We start from the raw sequence: 22556 nt of genomic DNA on the forward strand, positions 1-22556 counted from the left end.
TATCAACTTTTCTGTTATGGTTACTGCTCTGTTTTGTTTTGTCCTAAGAAATCTTGCCTAGGGGCGCCTAGCTGGCTTGGTCAGTTAAGCTTCTGCCTTTCACTCACGTCAGGATCTCAAGGTCATGGGATCAAGCCCTGCACCTGCCCCCTGCCGGGCGGAGAGTCTGCTTCTCCCTCCTCCTCTGCCCCTCCCCCTGCTTGTGCGACGCGCGCGTGTGCACTCTCTCTCTCTGTCAAATAAATAAATAAAACCGAAAAAAGGAAAAAGAAAATCTTGCTATGTCAAGGTCATAGAAACATTCCCCTTTTATTCTATAAACTTTGCAGTCTGATTTTAACATTAGGCTTGTGGTCCATCTTGAACTAGTTTTTTTTTTTTTTTTTTTTTTTTAAGATTTTATTTATTTACTTGTCAGAGAGAGAGAGCACAAGCAGGGGGAGTGGCAGAGGCAGAGGGAGAAGCAGACTCCTCACTGAGCAGGGAGCCCGATGCAGAACTCGATCCCAGGACCCTGGGATCATGACCTGAGCCAAAGGCAGACGCTTAACTGACTGAGCCACCCAGGCGCCCTGCCAGACACATTTCTACCTCAGGGTCTTTGGACAGGAAGCTCTTCACTCATGGCTCATTCCTTTACTTTCTTCAGCGCTACCATCTCAATGAGGCCTTCCTTTGACACCCTAAAATTTCACCCCCCCCAAATTTTCTATTCTTTACCTCCACCTGAACGTAAGCTCTAAAAAGCTAGCGATTTGTACTGTTCCCTGTGGTCTCCTCACCACTTAGGACAATGCCTGGCACACAGCAAGCATTAGACAAGTGTGTCAAACGAATGAGAATACTAAAGCCCAGAGGGATGAAGTTCCTCGCTCAAGAGCACACAGGTGCTTACCAACAGAGCTAAAACTTAAACCCAAGCAGTCTGACTTCAGAGTTCATGCTCTTAAGCCTCGGAAATGGGCTCCATTACTGAGTGGGGCTCAGGACAGACACAGAGGTGCAGGGAACCCGGCAGCCCCCTCCATCGTCTGCCTGCAACGGAGTCAGGTCTCTCAGGGCTCAGATCTGGCCGCAGCACCTAGGCCAATGGCCACCCCGCCCCAGGATGCTATTGGGGACAAGGCCGGTGTGCTGATGCCCCCCGGTGGCTACCATGGGGAAGAACCGGCAAAGTGCCGCTTTCAGGGTGAATGGGTGTATGGGCGGGGACTTGGTTCGTCCTTGCTTCCTAGCCTCTCCCCTCACAGAAGACACAGTGCAGGGTGTAGGCATAACAGATCTTTATTTTACTAGAAGGGACAGGCAGCGGGGCAGTGCAGCATCCAAGCCCCAGACCAGACATGCAGCATCCACATGCAGGAACAGCTACACAGGCTGGGGCAGAGCCAGAAGTGGGACACTGGGACCATCGGACACCCACAGCACCCCTGCCAGGACGCTTGGGCTCTGGGTTCTTCTGTCTCCACCAAAGCCAGGAGACAGAGGGCTGGGCTGCTTCCCCATGGCTGGAACTCTATCACTCTGGTCAGAAGGAAAGACAGCACAAGGGGTATGGAGTCTGGCCAGTCTACAGCACTCAGTTCTGTACAGGGTTGGTGCGGCCCTGCCCACTGGAGAGGCCTGGCCCCATACCCAGGACAGCACAGGCCTAGCAGGAAGAGGGTCTATACACCTTCTAGTGTCCAACAGGGCTAGACCCTGATCCCAGAAAGGCTTAACAGAGTTGGGACCAAGCCCTACTCCACCTAGTAGGGACCTGTCCGTGAAGGGGACTTCCCTGAGCACAAGCAGGGGCCTCCTAAGGCAGTAGTAAACTGAGGGAGCTGCTATAGACAGGAGGCCTTGCCTCTGTGCCCCTAGGTAGGGAGAGAGAGGTAAGGTACGAGAGCAGGCCTGGGGCTGGGGAGGGCAATGGCCAGGGAGGCCCAGGGGGTCCGGAGTGGGGGAGGCTGGGGACTTCCTGGGGTAGGGCTCAGGGCTGGGAAGACCAGGCCAGGAGAGGGGAGGGTGGCCATCCTACCCAGACCCTCCGCACCCATGCCGAGTTTTGGCAAGGGCCACAGGCAGGATGGACAGATGCACAGAGAACTTCAAGGCACCAGGATTCAGAGGAGCAGCAGGGCTACCACCCCCCAGACAGACCGTGATTATCACAAACGTCTGCAGCTTAAACTACATGATGTGTGCAGACAGTGGGGGCAGAGAGGGAGAGAAAACGACAAACAGATGAAGGAAGAGACGTACAGGGAGATGGGAGATGGGGGTGGAAGGGACAGACCGGATGGACGTGGCAGTGAAAGTGAAGATGTGGGACGGGGAAGAGAAAGGAGACAGCCAGACACAGGAGAGGCGGGAGACAGCCAGAGAAGGCCTGAGCACGCAGCACTTCTGGTCCCTGCGAAATAAGGCACCAGAGTCAGTAACGTCCCGTCGTCGCTGTGGTAGGAAGACGGCTCCTGGAGGGCGCGGGCCTCCGGGAGCCTCACGCCTGCGCACCGGTGGCCTTCTTGACCAGGGGTATCTGCCGGGATGGGAGATGCTGTGAGGCCGGGGCCTGCGGCCGCGACGCCTCCACCCGCCGCCAGCCCGGCACTCACCTTAGACAGGTCCACGCCTGTGAGGGCATGCACGGAGGCGGGCAGCTCGGCCAGCAGTCGGTTGATTTCTGATGTCACCTTGCTGTTGTCCCCGCTGAGGACCACAATCTCATCGACTTTGGTCAGGGGGGCGGCGATTTTGGCAGCAATCTAGGAGGCGGGGGGTGGGAGCGGGAGGAGAGCTTGGCTGGTGCTCTGACTCGGTCCACCTGCCCCATCCAGTGTCTCTCCCTCCTTCTTCTGCCTTCCCCAAACCCGACGCAGCTTGGGTGGCTCTTATTTGCAAGCCAGGGTTGGGGAGACCCAGGGGCCCAGGTGAGCCCGTGCCTGTTGTAGGGGTCCCGCCCCGCTGCTGAGTACTTAGCCAGCCTGTGCCTGTGGGCCCTGCCGGACCCACCCCAGGGCACGGGCCTCACCTGGGGCAGGGCCTCCAGCACCAGCGCCATCTTGGCTGCATCTCCGTATTTCTGGTAGGCCTCGGCCTTGAGTTTCATTCGCTCAGCCTCTGCCTTGCCCATCGCCTCGATGACCGCTGCCTCCGCCTCCCCGAGTTTGCGGATCTTCTCAGCCTCCGCCTGCGCTAAGAGGACCTGCTTCACCCTGCAGGAGTTCGGGCCGGGCAGGATCAGTGGCAAGAGCCAGGGGCCTCTCAAGCCTTGTCTGGGGGCAAACCCTCAAGCCCCCTGCTCTGACAGGTGTCGGGGTAGGGGACCCAGGAAGGGGAATGCACTGGCCTTCTCAGGGGGAGGCCGCTGGCTGCCAGATGCAAATGGGAGTGGGGACTAGCCAGGATGCCTGCTGAGCCAAGTCCCACAGCGGGCCCTCGAGCCTCCTTCACCTCCTCCAGTCTTCCCAGCACCAATCCCACGGGGACGCAGGCCCCCTCCACTCACAGGTAGTAAGGAGGCACAGGGAGAGGTGGCTTCCAGGCCGGGGACGGGAAAGCGGGCGGGGTGCGCGCATCAAGCAGCCTGACTAGTCCCCACCCCCCCCACGGCCAGGGCGCTCACTTCTCCCCCTCGGCGATCTGCTGTATGCGGTGGGCCTCAGCCTCGGCGGGGCGGCGCACTGTGGCAATGAGCTCCTTGTCTGTGCGGAGGATCTCCTGCTCCTCCACGGCTATCTGTTTCTTGCGCTGTACCACCTCGATCTCGATCTCCTCCTGCCGGATCTTCTGCTGCTCGCGGGCCCCCTGCAGCTCGTAGGCCAGCTGGGCCTCGGCGGTCTGCGGCGGGAGGTTGGGGAGCGTGTCAGAGGCTGGCTGCCAGGTCCTGAGCCCTGAGCCCCACCTGGGATGCCCGACGGCGCCTCACCTTGATGTTGACCTCCTCACTGAAGGCTGACTTCTGTAGCTCGAAGGCTCGCTTGGAGTCGGCGATCTTGGTGTCTGCCATGAACTTCACATCCAGCATCTCCTTCTTGCACTCCGCTTCCTGGCAACCGGAGGGGCAGGTGCTGAGGGTCCCCCAAGCCAGCAGGGTCCCACCACCCCTGAGGTCCCTGTCCCTGGGGGCGGGAAGGAAAGCGCGTGTACCCGGATGCCTGCATCCCTCTCGGCCTCGGCCACCCCGATGTCGGCATCTCTCTGTACCACGGCAGTCTGCGTCTTGCCCAGGGAGCTCAGATAGTCCACTTTGTCATACACGTCCTGGGAGGGAAGGGCGAGTCATCCTTGGGAACAGTCACAGGCATAAAGGGGCCAAGTATCCAGAGGGAGGTGGGGGGTGCAGCCTTCCTAACACACGTCACCTTGATGGTGAAGCTGAGGATCTCGATGCCCATGCGGCCGACGTCGGGGGCCGCCACCTCCCGCACCAGCTTGGCAAACTGGTCTCGGTCCTGATAAATCTGCTCCACGGTCAGGGTCCCTGGGGACAGAGGGATCATGGGCTGGCTTCCTGGGGGCCCAGCGCACTGGGAAAGGGAGGAGGCAGGCAAGCAGCAGTCTGAGTGTATGCACACATTGTACAGTCTGAGCTGGGGGTTCTTCCTGGGGGTTCTTCACGGTGTTGAACACTGAGCCCCCTCCTGCAGAGCCCAGGCTGGATGAGGAAAAGTGTCCCAAGCAACACCGGGTGCCTGACCAGACCAGCAGCCCCTCACCGCCCCATCCCAGGGCCCTCCCCTTCGCTCAGGTTGCCTGAAGTTTTGAAAGAAAGTCTTGGTAGGACTGACAGGCCCCCCTGCCTGGCCCTGCGCCCCTCCCCGGCCCCGGCCTGGAGATCCTGTGAGGCTCTCGAAGGCAGCAGAGGGGTCCCTGGGCGGGGCCGGGCCTTACCGAGGATGGAGCGCAGGTGCCCCTCCAGGGTCTGCAGGACGACGTTCTTGATGTCTTGCACGTTCTTGCCCAGAAACTGCTCGCAGGCCACTGCCAGGAGCTCCTTCTCCGTCATGATCTTCACCTGCCAGTGGTCACAGAGACGCCTGAACCAGGCTGGAGGGGGGCAGATGGAGGCCCAGACCCAGAGGTGTGGAGGGTGGTGGCTGTGCCCCTCCCCTACTTCTTCAGACCTGGAGGCCTAGGGGCCAGGAGGGGCCAGAGTCTGGCTGAGGCCTCTGGTGGCAGAGCACACCAGGAATTCTTACACTGACAAATTTTATGTTCACTGGCAGCCTCAGGCCCTGACCCGGCCCGTGTGCTAGGTATCTGGGGCTCGTCTCCCCACCCCTCACCCACTCACTGTTCCCTCCTTAGCCAGTTCCTCCTACGCAGGCTCCCCACAGTGGGAGACCTGCAGGCTGAGGGGCAGAGAGGGCGAAAAGGAGAATGAGCAACAGGGACACAGACACACAGGCAAGGGAAGAGAGCCTGCACAGGGCAGGAGACAGGTCCAGGGGACGCCACCGAGGGGGGGTATCTTCCGGCCTTTCCTTCCCCAAGTACTAAGCCAACCACCCCGCACCGGCGGCCTCTAACACGGTTGTGCCTTGCCGCCCTGTGAAGCTGAGAACTGGACTACAGCAGGAAGCCCCTCGCCCAGGCCCTGAGCTGGGAACACAAAGCAACCTCCGAGAGTTCCTCTGCTCACGTGGCCTTGCCCTCTGGCCCCCGCCCCTCTAGCCCCCTACCCAGAGGACGGGGAAGGCTTGGGTTCTGGGGCGTGGCACTTCCAACACCTGCAAAGAATCGGGTGGGGTTAGTGAGACAGGAGCCCTCAGCGCCGGTTCTGTCCCTTGCGGGCCCGCTGAGGAGAAAAGGGTGTCTGTTAGTCCTGCTGAGTGGCCAAGGGGCCGAGTGAGCACGTTCCAGTGGCGATGACCCTCTCTTGGAAGGGGGGCAGGGGCAGGGGCACTGGAGGGAGACTGCCCCTGGCTGCCGTCCTCTCCTCCTCCCCCCACACCCCAGCACAGGGACGAGGCAGCTCAACGGACATGCGCGGGGCTGCTGAGTTACTATACCTGGGCGACACCCGTCACAGTTAAAGCTACCCCCTCGGCCGTCTCTACGTCCTCGCAGCGGGGCTGCAACGTCATAATCTCTAGGGAAATCCTGCCAAGAAATGCAAAACAGGGGCATGGGTCTGGGGGCCCAGGGCCTGGGGTGTGGGGAGAGTCCAGTACCTCACTGCTCCAGCTGGGATGGGCCGGGGGGTCCTGCTGCAGAGGGTGGGGAGGACGCTCTGAGGGCTCGTGGTTAGGAGTCTGTGAGGGGACGGGTGGGAAGGTAGAGCAGCTCGGGTGCAGTGTGCTACCCACAGCACACGTCCGCTGGTCAGAGCAGCCTGGCTTGCGGCGTGGGGAAAGGGAGTAGAGGAGTGGTCGGGGGTGGTCTGGGCCAGTGGGGAGAGTGCAGGTGTAGCTGTGTGCCTATGGCCTGAAAACGTCCTGGAAGTGCTGTACCCCAGGCTGTGCTGTGTAGGTCGTCCGCGGGGGCCACGGGAACAGCCCTCAGGGGCCTTCACCTGTCCCCTGGGTCTGCTCAGTACCCCAAGATGCCCTGGAAGGCTGCCCAGAAAGCTCTGCCTACTAGCCTGGCATGCTAGGAGTCTGCCCACTGCTGGACCACGACGGAGGTGATCCTGCATCTGCCCCTTGCCGGAGAAGTCCTGCTTGGTCCCTTCAGCTGGCGGCGGGCTTGCCTGGAAGCCTACCCTCCAGGGGTAGGGGGAGCGCGGTCACTTTCGCCAGGGGTGTCGAGGGAGGCCGGGACCCTACCCGTTCCACACAAGGTGCTCTGAGCTTCTCGGGCCTCTGTGCCAAAGCCTGCCCGCTGGAGGCTATAAGGAGTGGATGTGGTGGAGATGGTCCCCTGCCCGAGGAGAGCCGGCAGGATGGGTGAGGGAGGGAGAAACGCTGTAGGCTTTTGCCTGAGAAGCCTGAAGGGCAATTTCACGCAAGGGAAGGGATGGGTAAGATGATGGTGTGGGCTCTTCCAGTCTGGGGACCCAGCATGCAGGCTCTGAGGGGGCAGGGGCTTTCTGATGCTCACTGCAGGGTCCACAGTGCCTGGAACCGGGAAGGAGCTCAACAGCTGAGGAGTGAAGCAAAGAAATCTCTGGGAGGCACTAAACCCCTCGGCTCTGGAGGGGGTCTCGCTGGCTACGGCCACATGGCAATGAAGAGGGACACTTGCTTTTCTAAGTGAGACTGGATTCATGATAAAGCTTGAGTTTCTCTGGCACTTCTTCTTCTTCTTTTTTTTAGCAAGCTCCATGCCCAGCGTGGAGCCCACCACGGGGCTTGAACTTAGGGCACTGAGATCAAGACCTGAGCTGAGATCAAGAGTCACGCTCAACTGACCAAGCCCCCCAGGCGTCCCTCTGCAGCACTTCATTTCCAAAACTCCCAAGGAGCCCTCATACGCTTTCCTTGCCTTTCCCATATCCCCACAAAGCACCGAGAGGACAGCATTCCCCCATTTCACACGTAAGGGAACCAACATGAGTGACAAGAGATTGGCTCAGAGGCTTCTCCACAAAAAGGGCAGGAAGAGCCAAGACTCATTTTGCTAAGGCCTGTCAAGACGGGAGGAGGCCAAGGAGCTGGGAGAACAGAACTCTTCAGGGGACCCATCTTCTGGATTGTGAGGAGGAGGGCTAGGGCTTGACATGTGTCAGCATGGATAGGCAGGGGCTGGCTAGCAAGGGGCTCCACAGTGCCTGGAGTGGTTGGACTGAACCCTTCCTACCCAGACAGCCTTGCTCTGGCACATAGGGGCCTGTATCTCCTGCCTCAACTTACCCCTTGGCAGCCAAGGACACCCACTGGCGGACTTGGGCAGAGTCTCCAGACTCCCTTGCTCTTTCCCCACTAGCAGCCCCGGTGGGTGAGAGCAAGGGAGCTGGGGCTCTCCAGGGGTCCACCCTGGCACCCAGAGCAGTGCAGGTGGGAGCAGAGGGGAGGGAGGCACACTCTCAGGAGGGGGGTCCATCCGGCTCCTGCCTGCCGGGCCCCGCAGGGCAGGAAGAGAGAAGGTCAGACACAGAGGAGGGAGCAGGTGGGTTATTACCTGTGCGACCCCTGTTACGAATAGCGGGACCCCCTCCGACGTCTCAATATTCTCACAGCGACACAGGATGGTCATAACCTCCAGAGACAGTCTGAGGAGCAGCCAGGGGGAGGGAGAGGTAGGGACAGGAGGGGTAGGAGGGGACACAGCAAACACACACAGTGGTTACCAGACAAGCACCGATGCCTGATGCCTGGGGGGGGGGGAGTTTGCTGTCAGTACTCGAGCCCTCTCCTGCCAGCTCAGCCTAGGACTGTAGGGGGACAGAGGAACCCCCCTGGCTGGCCTGAGGCCTCTGGATGTCTTCTCTAGCCTCCATACCCGGCTAAGGGGGAGCTGCGGGGCTGCGGGTAAAGCCTGCCAACGCCCTGGGGCTCTGAGGCGGGGAGGCCTGTGCGCAGGGCACCTAGGTTGCCCACCACCTCACTTTCCCAGGACGGTCCTGACACGGTCTGGGACATTCAGCCTCAGTTTTACCTTCCAAACACAGGCAAACCTGTGTTTCCAGAAACTGGGCAGGAGAGGCTGCTCTGGGGGTTAATGAGCCACAGCACAGACCGAATCCTGCGTGGGTTTGTGCTACGTATCGCTGAGAAGGCAATTTAGGGCCAGGAAAGCCCAGAGAGAACCTGGGATTTTCTGATTTGGGGGGCTAGGTATCAAGGAAGGCTGGGGGAGGAAGCGTGTCCCTGTCAGAATATTCCCAGGGACAACAGGGAGGTGATGGAGTAATTCGCTTTGGAATTTCCAAAGTTGGGCACAGGCAGAGAAGAGAGTTATGGCACGGAAAGCGAGGTGCTCATGCACCCTAGCGGGCCTCCTAGCGCACGCAGCACGAGTGTGTGAGTGTGTGCAGGCTGGCGCGCCGGGCAGAAGCGAGGCTGTGGGCAGCGTGGGAGGTTCCCTGAAACCAGAGGAAAGGAGGACAGTGGCTGAGGCCGAAGGAGCTGAGGGAGGTGGACTGGGGGATGGGAGCAGTAGGCCGAGTGGAGCCCTGCCCTCACCTGTCACAGCGCCAGCCCCGGGGGCTCTGGCCACGCAGGTGTGCAAAGCCTGCCTTCCTTCGAGCCCCTGATGCTAGCACTCCCGGGCCTGAGAGGGCTCTAGACTCGGCTCAGACAGGAACCCACCAAGCTCTCTTCTGGGGAAGGAGGAGAGAGGGAGATAGGAGAGAGGGAGGGAAGGAGGGAGGGAAGGAGGGAAGGAGGGAGGCTGCAGCTCAGATGCCAGAGGGGGAGGGCTCACTCAGGTAAGGGAGACAGAGCTGCCACATGAGGGCCTCAGGGTCTCACAGGACGTGGCAGCCAAGTGCGGCAGAAGGGACTTCACTGAGCCTGGGGAGGAATGGCTGACAAGGGAGGTGGCGGAAGTGGTGGATATGCCAGGTGGCTGCGGAAAGGGAGGCTTAGAACCCAGGCCAGGTTAGAAGCCTCTACTCTGACCTGAGAGGCTCCCACCGGCCTAGGGAAATAGAGGCCCCAGCTCGTAGAGCTGTCCTTCAAATAGACATGGGGTCGGGGAAGGGGCTGCCCTCAGGAACAGAGTCCAAGAAGGGGAGGGGCTGCAGGCTCAGACTCCCCAGCAATGGGACCAGAGGGGGAATGCTGAGCCTGGGTGTGTGAGATCAGTTTCCTAGGACAAGGCACAAAGCCTTCTACTCCGTACTTCCGAACTTACTGTCAGAGCAGCTTGGCCCCCTGTCTCGGGGCGCTGCTCCCTGGAGCAAGAAGTGGGGGGTGGGGCAGGGGAGGAGGGGGTGCCAAGAGCATTGAGAAAGGGCTGCAGGGGTGTGGCCCTAGCAGTGGGTGCCTGCGCGGGACAAGTGTCTGGGATAGCTGCAAACTCTCCAGGCCTGGCTGTGCATCAAGGTGTTTGAACAAGATACTCTGTCACCCCCGGACTGCATGGCCTGTGGGGTGGGGTGGCAGTGCCTCTGGAGAGGGCTCCCCACGGCTTCTGACAGGCCAACTGGCCCACTCGAGAGGGCCTAGCAACTTCCTGACAGGAAGCTGTGACCAGTATCGGTTATTCTCAGACACTTCCGGCCTTGGGCCATAGGAGTCCCCCAGGATCCCTTAATTCAGGTGGAGCAAAGCGAGGGGAGAGCAGGGGGGTTACTGGGAACTCAGTGAAGTTAAGAAGTTGACCTCCTTCCCATGCCCCTGGCCCTAGCCGACACCGTCAACGTCAGTGCGGCCCTGGGGCTTCTCTCTGATGACTGGTGGGGCTGGCGCAGAGGGGGATTTCCACTGGAACCACCACTGCTTCCCTTCGGGGCGACCACCACTTCCCCTGCCACACCTCCCAGTTCTGCTGCCCCTGCCGCCTGGGTCCTGGCCTGGAAGGATCTGGGCACAGTAAGGAAGGGGGTGATGGTGGAAAGGTGGCTGGCACGCCTCATCTCCTCCTGGGGGCGCAGTGAGGGAGGCAGGAGGGGCCCAGGCCAAGTCTGGGGTCCTGGGCGAGCTCCAGGGAGAGCCCGATGACATCTCCCTTCCTCTAGTGAGTCTTCCCAGACCGACTGCGGAGGTCCAGATCTGTTTTGCCCGGCCCAGCACCAAATCCTTAGCTCCCCTCCCCATCCCTAAGTGGCCACTGCCACGGAGCCACTTCAGACTATGGATTGGTTCCCTGCTCTCCGGCCACGGCCTGCACTGTCTGGGCCTGCACAGGCGAGGGCGTGTGTGGGTCTCTTCAGCCTCTCCTCTTCACAGGGAGGTTAATTAAGGCTTCGGGAATAACTGAGCTAGACTTACGGAATGACGATTCTGCCTGGGCATGACCCCCGAACTCTCTGGAACACAACTGATGTCTCCAAGGGAAAAGTGCACCCCTTGAAGGCACCCAGACGGACCCCCTGCACCCCTGTGCCACCCGTCTCTCCCGCTTCTTAGGAGGCCCCACCCCCCAGGATGGAATGTGGCCAGTGGCAGATGCTCTAGCTGACTGTGGGGGGAAGGGGGAAATGCTGCAAATCCTTTTCTCCCTTGCCCACCTGGATGCCAGGTTCCCGGGGGCCCCGAGCCCTTACCTCTGAGTGTCGGAGATACACCACCAGGCCCAGGCCCAGCCGCCAAACACGTACTGTTTATAGTCAGAACCACAACAGCCCCCTGGAGAGCAAAGCAAACCACTGCTGGTCAGTCAGTTCTCGGGTTTGTCCGCTCCCCGTCCCTTCAGCAGCAACTCTGGCCCTTTACCTGCCCTGACACTTGACAACTCCCACTGGTGGGTGCTGAGGTCACACAGAAGTGGGAGAGAGCTCTTAAGGGTCTGGGATGCTAGTTCCGTAGACAGATAATTTGCATAAAAAGGAAGATATCCAATGAGTGGTTCGGAACGTAAGCGTTTGCAGAGTAGATTTCTGTGCTAGGGGTGCAGAGATGAAGATACAGTCCCCATCTTGAAGGAGATGGGAGCTTTTCCTGAAATAACCATAATACTAATCCCATGTGATTGCCTGTTATCAGGGCGTGTGCAGGCAGAGAGGGAATGTGGGGGGCTGTTGGCTGGGGGGCACTGGGAGGCTGAGGGGAGGGAGGAGTCTCGGAGCCAAGATGGCATCCTTGCTCATGCCCAGGAGACACATCTCGGTAAGGCTGGTTCTCTACTCCCAGGGCTGCAGAGTGACTGCGTACCTCTGGGGAGCAGAGCGAATGGGGAAGGCAAGGCCTCAACACAAAGGCCAGCCTGTGGTACCCATGGGAGAAGTGGAGAGAAAGGGAAAAGGTCTAAAAAGGAAGTGGTGCCTGAAAATTCTATCAACTAAACAGAACGTCGAATCGGGCCCCAACTCGGATCTAGCCGTAGACATGTCCAGCACGCATCTATGCGGAAGTGAGAAAAACCAATTCCTGAAACTCCTGTTGTGAACTTCTCCTGTGAATGCCAAAGTTATTCATCAAGTTCAAGAAACCTTTAGTAAAAGCTAGAGGGGCAGTTTCCTTGCAGCGTGTGCACACGCGCGCGCACACGCGCACACACACACACACCCCATACAGGAAATAGATGATTCAAAGGAAATGTGATGATTTGGGAAAAAGCCAGTGGGTGCCGTCATTTCTGTATTTACAAACTTAGGTTTTCGGGAAAGCTTTAGGGTGTGTGCCTCCAGTGCGCAAGGGTCAGGGGTAGTTTCATGTAGCTGGTTACAGTATTCTGAGGACCCACAGCAGAGAGAGCAGATCACAGGGTGTCACAGGTATCAGGCCAAGAAGCTGTGTGTGTGTGTGTGTGTGTGTGTGTGTGTGTGTGTGTGTGTGATGGGGGGGCACATAGGAATTTAAGCTGGTGAGCAACAAAATGACATTTGCATTTTAGAAACACCGCTTTGCACAAGGAAGATGAGGGCAGGGTGGTCTAGGAGATTCGGTAGAAGCCTTCCGCAGTGACCTAGGCCAGATATGGCGGCTGACATTAGGAAGTCACTTCCAGAGCAATCTTGTCCAAGCGGTTTTCCGTGAGGGTGGAAGCGGAAGCGTCTACAGGGGCAGCACATCATAGGCCACCGCCGGCCACACGTGCTCACTACGCACCTGAAACGCGGCTGGTGTGACTGAAGAGCGAAATTTCTAATTTAATTAATCGAAACTTAAGTGGCTAGTGGCTGCCGTACCGGTGCAGCTCTGGAGTCCAGGTCGGAGTTGGTGGGGACGCCAACAAGGGCAAGAGAGACGACAGAGAGAACAGGGAACTGGAGACGAGTTCTGGACAGGTGGAGGCGAAGGGGGCCCCACGAGTGCACAGCGCCCGTCAGCACAGAGAGCTGGTGGCTGAGCCGGCTCACTGGGCAGCCCTCCCGGTCTCCAGGGCCTGCACGGCGTGCAAGGAGCCACACCGGAACTCCAGGCAGCAAGGAGCAGCCCAGCAGTAGGAGTTGGGGTGGGAAGAGGAGCTCTGTCCGTTTCTCTGTGGTGGAAACACCGGCCCACAGGGCTGCTGTTCAAGGGAAGCTATTGCAGGCTTCTCGGCCTTGGGGAGTGGGGTGAGGAGGCCTCTAAGGGCAAGCAGTCAAGCTGAAACCTAAGCCATCTTGGGATCCAGAGATACAGAGGGTCACACATCACAGCCCGTTTCACTCCGGCCTGGTGAGGGCTGGGGCCTGGCTGCCTCTGGCCAGCTCCAGGGCACTTCTCCGTGTGCTGGGGTGGAAGTGGTAGTTGTGGGGAGGAAGGAGGGTGGGGAACGGGAGGGGGGTGCACGTTTTACCTTTAACTTCGTCTTTGACCTTGGGGAGCAGGCTGTCACCACTTAAGCTGGGCCTTGGCCAAGGGCAACATGGCCAGGTTCCCAGGGGTAGCAACAACAGGAAGCTGGGCCTTCCAGCCTGCCCCGCCCCCAGCAGCCTCCACCCCTGGAAGGCATCTTCCTCCCAGATTCCTGGTCACCCTGAGTCTGAGCACCACTCCCCAAAAAGACCACGTAGGTGCCCCTTCCTTGATCTCCCTTGCTCTCACTCTCTTCCGACCTGGAAGTTTCTCCTAGTTTTATCTCACTTTTTCTAACCCAACTTACTTTCCTTTGCCCTGTCTTCACCCAAGTTGAAGAATCACAAAACATTCCATGATAACCTCTGCCCCACTCTCAGCCCCTCCAGACCCAGCCCAACCCTCTGCCCTCTCAGGAATACTCCCCTCCCTTCCTGCCACTTTTCTACCTTCTTCCCACTACTCCAGAAGACCATATTCTACGAGGGGGATTCTACGAGGGAGTCTTTTTTGAGCCACAACCCCCCTTAGTAGTCCAGCAATGGTGGAATATCATAAACGCATAAAATACATAGGAAACAAGTTATCTTGAAAGTTATCAAAATATTAAAATAAACAAATGTGTCATATGTAATACATGGTAATACGTGTGATACAGTAAAACATTAAATACAATCTAGTGGTAGATTTAACAACTAGCTTAACTTCAAAGTCATGATGAGCATGAATGATTCTGAAGGTACCTACGAAAAACTGCGGTGTGGTAGGAAAATATCTCCTAATACCATCACGGGTTGTGGCTGACATTTATAATGCGAAGAAATGCTAAATTTCGATTAAGGTTAGTGAGAATAAAAATTCACGTCTCTCCCTACCCAAACACACAGACCTCTGAATTCTCCCCACCAACCCCAGGTTAAGAACCTCTGACTTATTGTAGAGACAAGAGAAAGGTGTCTGGTGTTGGGAGTCCCCTTTTAAGTTCCTGACAGCAGAAATAGAGAAAAAGGTTTTTATATTACAGACTGAAGGAGGGAAGTAAGACAACCAGAAAAACTCCCAGCCTTTTCAGGTGGAGAAGATGACCAGGAGACGTATCAGCATCCCTCTCAGATTGGGCTGAAAGAGATGCCTCTGGACTTGAACGTCACCAGGTGGGGGCAGGGCTGGGAGTGGCAGCTCCGCTGGGCTCCGCTGGGACTTCCGTGTGGGAGAGAGCCACATCTTGGCGGGATCATCTCAAATCCCCAGGTGTCGTGACGCTGGGCACTATCCCTCCCTCTTCTCTCCCATCCTTCCTTGACTCCGGCACCCTCAATTCTCAGCACGGCCTCCTCTCCCCACCCCTAAAACAGCTTTGAAGTTAGCATGGCCCTGGCCTCTGGCCCGAAAACGAGGTTTCCAGCAAGGGGAAGGTACAGAGCAGCCCGCGTCAGGTGCTCCTCTCACCCCTCAGTCTCAAAGCTCTCCACCGGGACAGGACGGGAACTTTTGTCTCCTTAGCCCAGAGTCTTGGCTTCCAGAAAGAAACTCCACAAGAGAGACAAAGTGTGGGGCAGATTCAGGTTCTAACAGCCGTCTTTGGGATCCGAGCCTGGGAGTCAGGTCCAAGTCTGGCCTCAGTGCTCTCTGAGGGGTCTCCCTCCTAATCCCAAAGGCCACCTCTGGTCTTATCTGCTCTCCCCTGGTCAAGGAGAGTGGGGATTTCCTGTCGGCAGAGAGACTGATTTTGAGATCCAAACTCAGCCAGAGGCCATGTTCTGGGGTGAAAGTTCCAGATGAATGGATCACACCTCCCCTAAGGCACAGCTACAAACACTGGTCTAGCCCACCCGGTCTACAGCCAGCCCTGAAACTCTGCACACAGGCTGGAAACTGGCATCGACAGTGCGAAGAGCTGAAGGATTCCCGCAGCCACAGGCCTCTAAGCTGTCAGGAAACACCACCCTCCCCAGCACCTGTGAGCCAGGGGTTGCACAAACTGGGGGCTTTAAAGGCTTCAGCCACCTCGAAAAATACCCAAATACACACTTTAAGAAGCAGCCTTAAGGCAAAGCTACCTCTCCCCTCCCCAGTACAGCAGTCCCCGGGCCCTGCAGAAGCTCCAGAAATTCTGGAGCCTGTAGCATTTTGCAATCGGGGCGACACAGCCCAGAGCCCGATTTCTCAACCTGTAGAGGCCGCACCCGCATCTCTGGGGCGGGCAGTGCCAGTAAACCCCAGCAAGCCCCGACCTGCTCAGAATTAACGGGAGCACAGGGATCCCTGTCCCAGGGCCCCTCCCCGGGCAGGCACCTGCCCTCCAAAGCTGCGAGACCCGCCCCAAGGCCCGGACGCTGGAATCCAGCCAAACCGCTGTGTTCCGGTAACCACGGGTCTCCTCCCTACGGCCTCAGTTCGGGACCCCCTAGGCCACGGTGGAGTAGAGGGGAGGAGACCGTGCCCGGGGAGGAGGCGGAGAAAGGAGAGAATAAACAGGGGAAAACATGCAGTGGGAGGGGGAGTCCCGAGGGCGCGGAGCACCGCAAGCGTGAGAATGGGGGCCCCTCTTGGAAGGTTCTCAGGCCCAACATCGGCGCCCCCACCCCCACCCCCCGCCCCTTAACCTCCGCCCTGCCCTCCACCCTCCGAGCCCTTCCGGCCTAGCCCGTCCCCGCTCGCTCCCCAGCCCCACACCCACCCCGAGCCCCCTCCTCAACCACCTTCGCGGGCACAACCAGCGCGCCCCAACACCCTCCCAGCCCCGGCGCCCCAGCCCCACCTCCCTCGCCGCCCTCTCACCTGAAACCACCAGCGCCTCGTTGGGCCCCACCGTGTGGCAATTGCCCATGGCGCCGGCGGCACGGAGGGCCCGCGGGCACCGCAGGGACCTGGACAGCACCACGCGCACCACCGGCCGCGCCCAGCCTATCCCGCCACCCCCAGCGGCCGGTCGCCCGCCCGCCTGCGCCCCTCCGCGCTCGCAGCCCCGCCGGAAGTGTGGCGGCGGAGGGCGGGGCCGGCGGGCGACAGCGGCGGCAGCGAGCGCGAGGCGAGGCGCGGCGGTCAACACGCTTTATTTCCCCGGGCCCAGCCCGCGGCACCCCGCGAGGGCGCCCCCTGCTCCCGCCGGCCGCCCGCACCGCGACGGCGCGGCCCTGCCTCACCTCCCCGCTCCCACCCGACCGCCGTGGCCCTGGAGTCACACCGCTCCTGCCCTTACCCCCTTCCCGGCGGTGAGACCTTGGGCGAGTCCCTTACCTCTGCAGCCTAATCCCGCCTCGGCAAGTGGGGGTCATTTCACTACGTGGCTACGTGGTTGCAAAGGGCCCAGTTCAGTACTTGTCAGTGTTGAACTGCATCAAATTACAACCCCCTCCCAGGACCTCATCCAGAGGCGATCAGCATCACCCAGAGTGGGGACTGGAAGTACGGAATTCAAATTCCTCAGAAGCAATGTCTGGCACATTATCCCTCACCTCTCAATCGGGGATTATTGTTATTCTCAGGAAGAAATCATCACCCACGATTTCCTTCCACCAGGAAAAGAGCTGTTCAGGACACAATTTGACGCCCCAGAAAGGAACCATGAAGGTAAAAATTGCAAACCCTGCCGTGCCCAGAGCATGGCCTGGCATGCAGTTAAGGTTTTCAGGGGCCACCAAGTGCCATGGAAAGCATCCCTGCCTGGGGATTAGGAGATTTTAGGGCTCAGGTTCAGTTTTAACCTGAATTCGGCGTGTGACCTTAGACAAGTCTGGTGAACTCTGAGGGCTGGGGTGGGGTTCAGAAACTGTGGGCTCCTCTGGGTGGGGGCTGCTCAGGGAAGATGGGGCCCCTGTGTCCTCAGGCTGGGGATCTTCATCAGGTTCGGCCTCCTCGCCAGGCCCAAGCCCTGCCAGCCTTTTGCTGGCCTCCCACAGCCGGTGAGCTGCACGGTCATCTCGGGCGGCTGGGGGCACCTCCTCCACGTGGCAGTTGGCAAAATATCTCCCACTGAGGGGCTCAATGCCCTCCTGTAGAGCGCAGTACAGGGGTGTCTGGGCACCCCCTCTTGGTGCCCGCAGCACAAGCCAGGCTAGTGGGCGCAAAAGTGGGCACAGCCATCCAGGAACGTGGCGCAGGAAAAGCTCCGAGTTCACAGGCCCTGTGGACAGGAAGAAAGGAAGGAGTGGGGAGGACGGTGGGCGAGGGCCTAGGGGAAGAGCAACAAGAACAGGGCTAGAAGGGAGTGGGGAACAGAGTCCAGTTCCAGGGAGACCAGGATAGTATTGAGTGGGCATTCAGGGTCCTCACAAGGGGACCTCACTCATTTCAACAGCAAGCCTCCTCCTCTCCATCTGAGCTCCTGTACGTCCCCATGTCCCAGATGTTCCCTCATGCTGCGTCCCCTGCCTGAGGGGACCTCTTTTCTTCTAGCTCAAGTCCTGTTCCTTTGTTCAACCAGCAAACACGTATTAACACCTATGGCAGACCAGCCACTGTTTTGTACATTAGAGATAGGGAGTGTAATAAAGGCTTATAAATGTTAGTTGTGATTATTATTGTCACTGTTATAATAACTAGTGAGCCTTAGGCAATGACTATCTGTAGTGCAGTATGGTGGGCGTCTGGCTCAGTCGTTGGAATATAGGACTCTCAATCTCCAGATTGTGAGTTTGAGCCCCACGCTGGGTGTAGAGATTACTTAAAAATAAAATCTGAAAAAAATGCATTTTGGTAATATGGGTAGGACAGATCTTGTTATCCTATAATCTGTTTCACAAGGCAGAGATGGGCCTTATTCATCAGTTAACTCACTCAGACTAAAAGCTAAAATGCTAGAAGTGGACTTCTAGACCCTAGATGACCCAGCCCATCTCTATACCTCATCTCTTGCCACTCTCCTCCTCTCACTCTGTTCCAGCCTCGTGGGGCTCCCTGTTCCTTCTCAAGAATACCAGGGACTTCTGCCTCAGGGCCTTTGCACTTGCTATCTGCTCTGTTCTTTACACTCTTCTCCCCAGAAAACCACACGGCTCATTCTCTCATCTCCTTCAAGCCAATGTCACCTTTTCAGATATGCCTTCCTTGACTGCCAGAGAAAAACAGCACCTTCTGTCATTTCATATTCCCCTCACTCTGCTTTATCTTTCCCATAGCATTTTATCACCACCTGTCATTGTATAAACTTATTAGCAATCTCCCCTTCCCTTAAACTAGAATGTTTAAGAGAATGTAAATTCTCGAAGGAAAGGGTCTTTGTTTTGTTCACTGCTATATTCCTAGCACCAAGATGAATGCCAGGTACATAACTGGTACTTCGTAAATGTTTTTTGAATGAACAAGTGATTATTAGCCATCATCATCATTACCATCATATTATAGTGAGTTCAGTCATATGGATGGCTCCCTGGGGTGAGAACCTGGGCTTTATTCATTGCCATTCCCTATCCAGTAGTCAGTATCCAGGCTAGTGGTGTGAGAGGAAGAACCCAGGCAAGGAGAGCCTCTTTCCAAGATAAGCAAGGAACAGGTCTCTCCTTGTATGGTGCTTCCTTCCTGTTCCGAGATTCTGGGGCTCAATGAGAGGCTGGGGGTGCACAGGATGGGTCGCGGATGGGAGAGGGGGAACCAAAGCAAAGCAAAGCAGTCAGAGAGCCAGGCCTCACCTGGGTGGGCTGCATAGCAGGTGACACCAGTACCCTCAAGCTGAGTGGCGAGCTCCCTGGCAAACAACACGTTGGCCAGCTTACTGTCGGCGTATGCCCGCAGCTCCTGCCGCCAGCCCACCACCGGGCGGTCCAGGCGCGTGAAGTCAAGGCGCCCTCGCCGGTGGGCAGCTGAGGATACCACCACCACGCGGCTAGGGGCGCATGTCTTCAGCCGGGGCAGCAGCAGATGTGTCAGCAGGAAGGGGCCAATGTGGTTCACTCGCAGCAGCAGGTTAAACGGCTTGTGGGTCCGGCCACAGGAACTGATCCCTGGGGCAGGGGCTTGATATGAGCAACTGCGCTACAGGGATCCCCGAAGGCCTCGGTGTCCCCATCTGTGAGACAGTGGTAGGGGGCATCCTTCCCACGCACGCACTGGCCCTCCGGCAAGACCTGGCTAGATGGGACAGTTGCCCACCCGCCGCCCCCCGGCAGGTCCTGCTGCCCCTCACCGGCATTGTGGATGAGGATGTCCAGCCGTGGCTCAGAGCTCAGGAAGGCAGTGGCAAAGGCCCGCACGGAGGCCAGACTCGCCAAGTCCAAGGCCATGAAGATGATCTCATTGTTCCCACTCTCCTGTGGGGCAGCAAGGGCTGGGCTTGTCACCAGGCACCTCTCTCCTCTTCCCTCTCCCTAGGTATCAAATTTTGAGAGTCCTCCTCCTACTTTTACTAAGATCTGCCCCATCCATTAGAATGTAGTGGACACGTATGTGGATTCTGGATGCAAATCTTGACTTTGTCTTTTATTAGAATGTGACGTTAGACAAGCGTGACATTAATCTCTCTGGGGCTCAGTTTTCTCACTGTAAAATGGGAACAATACAGTACCTATCTCATGGAGTTGTTGTGAGGATTCAGTGAGTTAATCTATGTAAAATACTTAGAACACTGCCTGCCACGCAGTCAGCACTGTGTAGGTAGTACTTGCTATTATTATTATCATTCCCTCTGGCCATTATAGCTTATCCTAAAATCTACAACAGACTTCTTTCTCACTGGTCTCCCCTTCCCCACTCCTGCTCCACTCACCCCCCCAATCCAGACATGTACAGCCATTGTGGGGTTCCTCCAAGAAGGCTATTCTGACAGTCCATACCCTGCTGAGGACCCTTCATTGGATCTCCACTGCTCATCCTATAAAATCTGAGTTCCTCAATAGGGTCTATAAGGGCCTCCAGAATCTAGCCCTGGTTCAGAGCCTCCAGCCTCTTCATTTTACTTCTTTACCCCATATTTTGTGCTCCATCCAGCCTCAATAAACCTTTGCTTTCAGTTTTTTTTTAAATCGAATCAGCTCTCTTGCCTCAGGGCCTTTGCATATGCTGTTCCCTCTGTTGTTCCCTTCCCTACTGTCTTTCATTAATGTAAGTTTTACCCATCCATAAATGTCTTAGAGCAGCGATTACTTCCTTCCGAAAGCCCACTTCTAGCTTGCGTCTGGTGCCCCTTCCCTGTATGGCCAGAGCACCAGGGGACCCTCTTTTTCTGCACTTAACGACCAGTTAAGGAAGCCGCTCTGTTCGCCCCTCTGTGTCCCGGTGTGTCGGTTTTCCGCTCACCCTCTCATCCTCTCCGGCCTCCCCCGCCCCCGCCCCCCACGCCTCACCTGGCGGAGGTCGAAGGCGGCTGCCTCACCGCGCTCCCGGCTCCGACAGGCCAGCACCACGCGCGCTCCCCGGCGCGCCAGCTCCAGCGCCGTCATCTTCCCGATGCCGCTGTTGGCGCCTGCGGTGGGCGGGCGGTAGCCGCGCTGAGCCCCGTGGGCCGCTGACCCCGCCGCCCGGCCTCCCCGCCACCCGGCCGCCCGCAGGTCCTCCGGCACTCACCCGTGACCACGGCCGTGCGGCCGCGCAGGCTGGCTATACCGCCGCAGGGCGGGGCCTTCACCAGGTTGTAATAGACAAGCACGTAGGCGCCCAGCAGCAACCCGGCGCCCAGCAGCAGCGCCTCCATGCCCGCCGCGCCGCCGGGCCCCCGCACGGGCCCCGCACCTCCCTGGATCGCCGCCCGCCAGGCGGCTGCCGATCCGCCCCGCACCCGCTCGGGCCTCCCTGAAGGCGGAGGCGGAGGCGGAGGCGGGCGAGAGGCAGGGCAGGGGTGTGTGTGCGTGCGTGTGAGCGTGGGCCCTGCGAGCGCCCCCTAGGCATGCGTCCTCGTCCTCCGGGTGTGTGCTTGTGGAACACCTTCTAGGTGCGCGTGTGCATATGGGCCCTGGCAGCGCCCTCTAGGTGTGTGCCTGCGTGAACTCCTTGCAGATGAGCGTTTGCGAGCAGGGGCGCCCTGGCTGTCCATGCATTCACCTACTCTGAGTATGTGAGTGACTCTGTGAGTGTGTAATGTGCCCATGGGCCCTGGGATTGCCCTGGGGTTGTGTGTGTGCCTCTGGATCCTGTGTGTGAGCACCTTGGAGGTGTGTGTGTACTTGCAGGCCCAGGAAGTACCCTGTGGGTGTGTGTCTGTGTGACCACCTGTTACAGGTTTGTGCCCCCGTGCACCGAGAGCCCCTCCGGGTGTGTGCATGCGTCTGTAGTCTCTGTCAATGTGTCCCCTTGAACGAACATCTTCCTACGTAGCTGTCCTTTGTGCTCATGCCCCCTAGCTTGGGACTTGCAGGATGTGTGTGAGCCCTCTGGGTGTCATCTGTGCTTAGCAGAGTCTTTCCCTTCTGGAGAGGTGTGTGAACGCTGTTATGTCTGAGTGAGTCCGGTCCTAGATGCCTTGCCCTCCATAAACAAGTCCTTCTACTCCTTATCCTCACTTCCAGCCCTCAGCTTCTGGAATTCTTCCTTGTTCTTCCTATAAGGTCAGAGAGATGATGCAGGGGCCAGGGTGGCCCCATCCGCTCAGGGCTGTTAGGATTCATTCATTTGCAGTCTCTTTCTCCCTGCCTCTGCCTCACCCCCGCAGTCCCCACATTCCTGAAGGGAAGCAGAAAGAGAATAAAATACAAAATCTGTTATGACTTTTTTTTTTTTAAAGATTTTATTTATTTATTTAACACAGATAGAGACAGCCAGCGAGAGAGGGAACACAAGCAGGGGGAGTGGGAGAGGAAGAAGCAGGCTCATAGCAGAGGAACCTGATGCGGGGCTCGATCCCATAACGCTGGGATCACGCCCTGAGCCGAAGGCAGACGCTTAACCGCTGTGCCACCCAGGCGCCCCTGTTATCTGACTTCTAGGAGGCAATTTCTCTGGGATGGTCCTCACAGGTGGTAGAAATAGGCAAAGCAGCTCCACGACTCCGTGGAAGAAGGGATTATGATGGCAAGGTGGGTGGGGACAGTTAGGGAGGCACAGGTAAAAGGAGACTGCTGGCCAGGAGACTTGCCAGGACAAGGACTTGCTTGAGGAAACCATTGCGACTAAACACCCGCTGTTTGACACTTACGGTGCGCCCAGCAGCGTGGTTAGCCTTGGAAATACTGAGCAGAACAACAGGTTTCTGCCCTGGGCGAGTTCAAGAGGCCCATCAGGGCAGGGGGAGCAGAGTGGTGGGGACAAAGCTAGGCAGGTAGGTGGGAGCCCAGGGACAGACCTGATTTTGGGGGGGGGTAGTTTCCTACTTGGCTGCACTATGGATTTGGGGTTCAGTTGCAGACGCTGTGGGTTGAAGCTGGGAATGGA

At 58.1% G+C, this 22556-nt stretch overlaps 2 protein-coding genes across 5 annotated transcripts; both read right to left on the reverse strand.

Annotated features, from left to right (window-relative positions):
* Positions 1-1266: 1266 nt before the first annotated feature.
* On the reverse strand, positions 1267-16300 carry FLOT2 (flotillin 2). Of its 4 annotated transcripts, none has more exons than XM_045773275.2 (11): positions 16038-16300; positions 11081-11162; positions 8050-8140; positions 4879-5002; positions 4350-4468; positions 4135-4248; positions 3914-4033; positions 3611-3825; positions 3017-3200; positions 2601-2750; positions 1267-2524 (listed from the first exon to the last, which is right to left on the reverse strand). In XM_045773275.2, exons 1-11 carry the CDS (start codon positions 16084-16086, stop codon positions 2486-2488), a joined length of 1287 nt encoding a protein of 428 aa, XP_045629231.1. In that variant the 5' UTR covers positions 16087-16300; the 3' UTR covers positions 1267-2485. The 4 variants fall into 4 exon arrangements, with proteins under 4 accessions (XP_045629231.1, XP_045629230.1, XP_045629233.1 ...); XM_045773274.2 differs by lacking the exon at positions 8050-8140 and adding an exon at positions 6000-6090 and having other exon boundaries at positions 16038-16288; XM_045773277.2 differs by lacking the exon at positions 8050-8140 and having other exon boundaries at positions 16038-16055.
* A 264-nt stretch (positions 16301-16564) lies between these two features.
* On the reverse strand, positions 16565-21042 carry DHRS13 (dehydrogenase/reductase 13). The gene is made up of 5 exons (XM_045773278.2): positions 20757-21042; positions 20537-20655; positions 19381-19504; positions 18887-19198; positions 16565-17382 (listed from the first exon to the last, which is right to left on the reverse strand). Exons 1-5 carry the CDS (start codon positions 20881-20883, stop codon positions 16940-16942), a joined length of 1125 nt encoding a protein of 374 aa, XP_045629234.2. The 5' UTR covers positions 20884-21042; the 3' UTR covers positions 16565-16939.
* Positions 21043-22556: the final 1514 nt, after the last annotated feature.

Source organism: Ursus americanus, chromosome 23, assembly GCF_024610735.1.
Source record: "Ursus americanus isolate L20-20 chromosome 23, mUrsAme1.1.p, whole genome shotgun sequence".
In the NCBI taxonomy this organism is placed as follows: domain Eukaryota; kingdom Metazoa; phylum Chordata; class Mammalia; order Carnivora; family Ursidae; genus Ursus; species Ursus americanus.

Bases quoted from the DNA above. Each gene is read 5' to 3' on its own strand.
- FLOT2 (XM_045773275.2), bottom strand. From the start codon at position 16,086: ATGGGCAATTGCCACACGGTGGGGCCCAACGAGGCGCTGGTGGTTTCA. The intron at 4,249-4,349 runs GTGACGTGTGTT...CTTCCCTCCCAG, and splicing joins TCCTCAGCTTCACCATCAAG to GACGTGTATGACAAAGTGGA. The intron at 4,034-4,134 runs GTACACGCGCTT...TCCGGTTGCCAG, and splicing joins AGAGGGATGCAGGCATCCGG to GAAGCGGAGTGCAAGAAGGA.
- DHRS13 (XM_045773278.2), bottom strand. From the start codon at position 20,883: ATGGAGGCGCTGCTGCTGGGCGCCGGGTTGCTGCTGGGCGCCTACGTG. The intron at 19,505-20,536 runs GTGAGGCGTGGG...GCTGCCCCACAG, and splicing joins CCGCCTTCGACCTCCGCCAG to GAGAGTGGGAACAATGAGAT. The intron at 19,199-19,380 runs GTGAGGGGCAGC...CCCCTGCCCCAG, and splicing joins CATCCTCATCCACAATGCCG to GGATCAGTTCCTGTGGCCGG.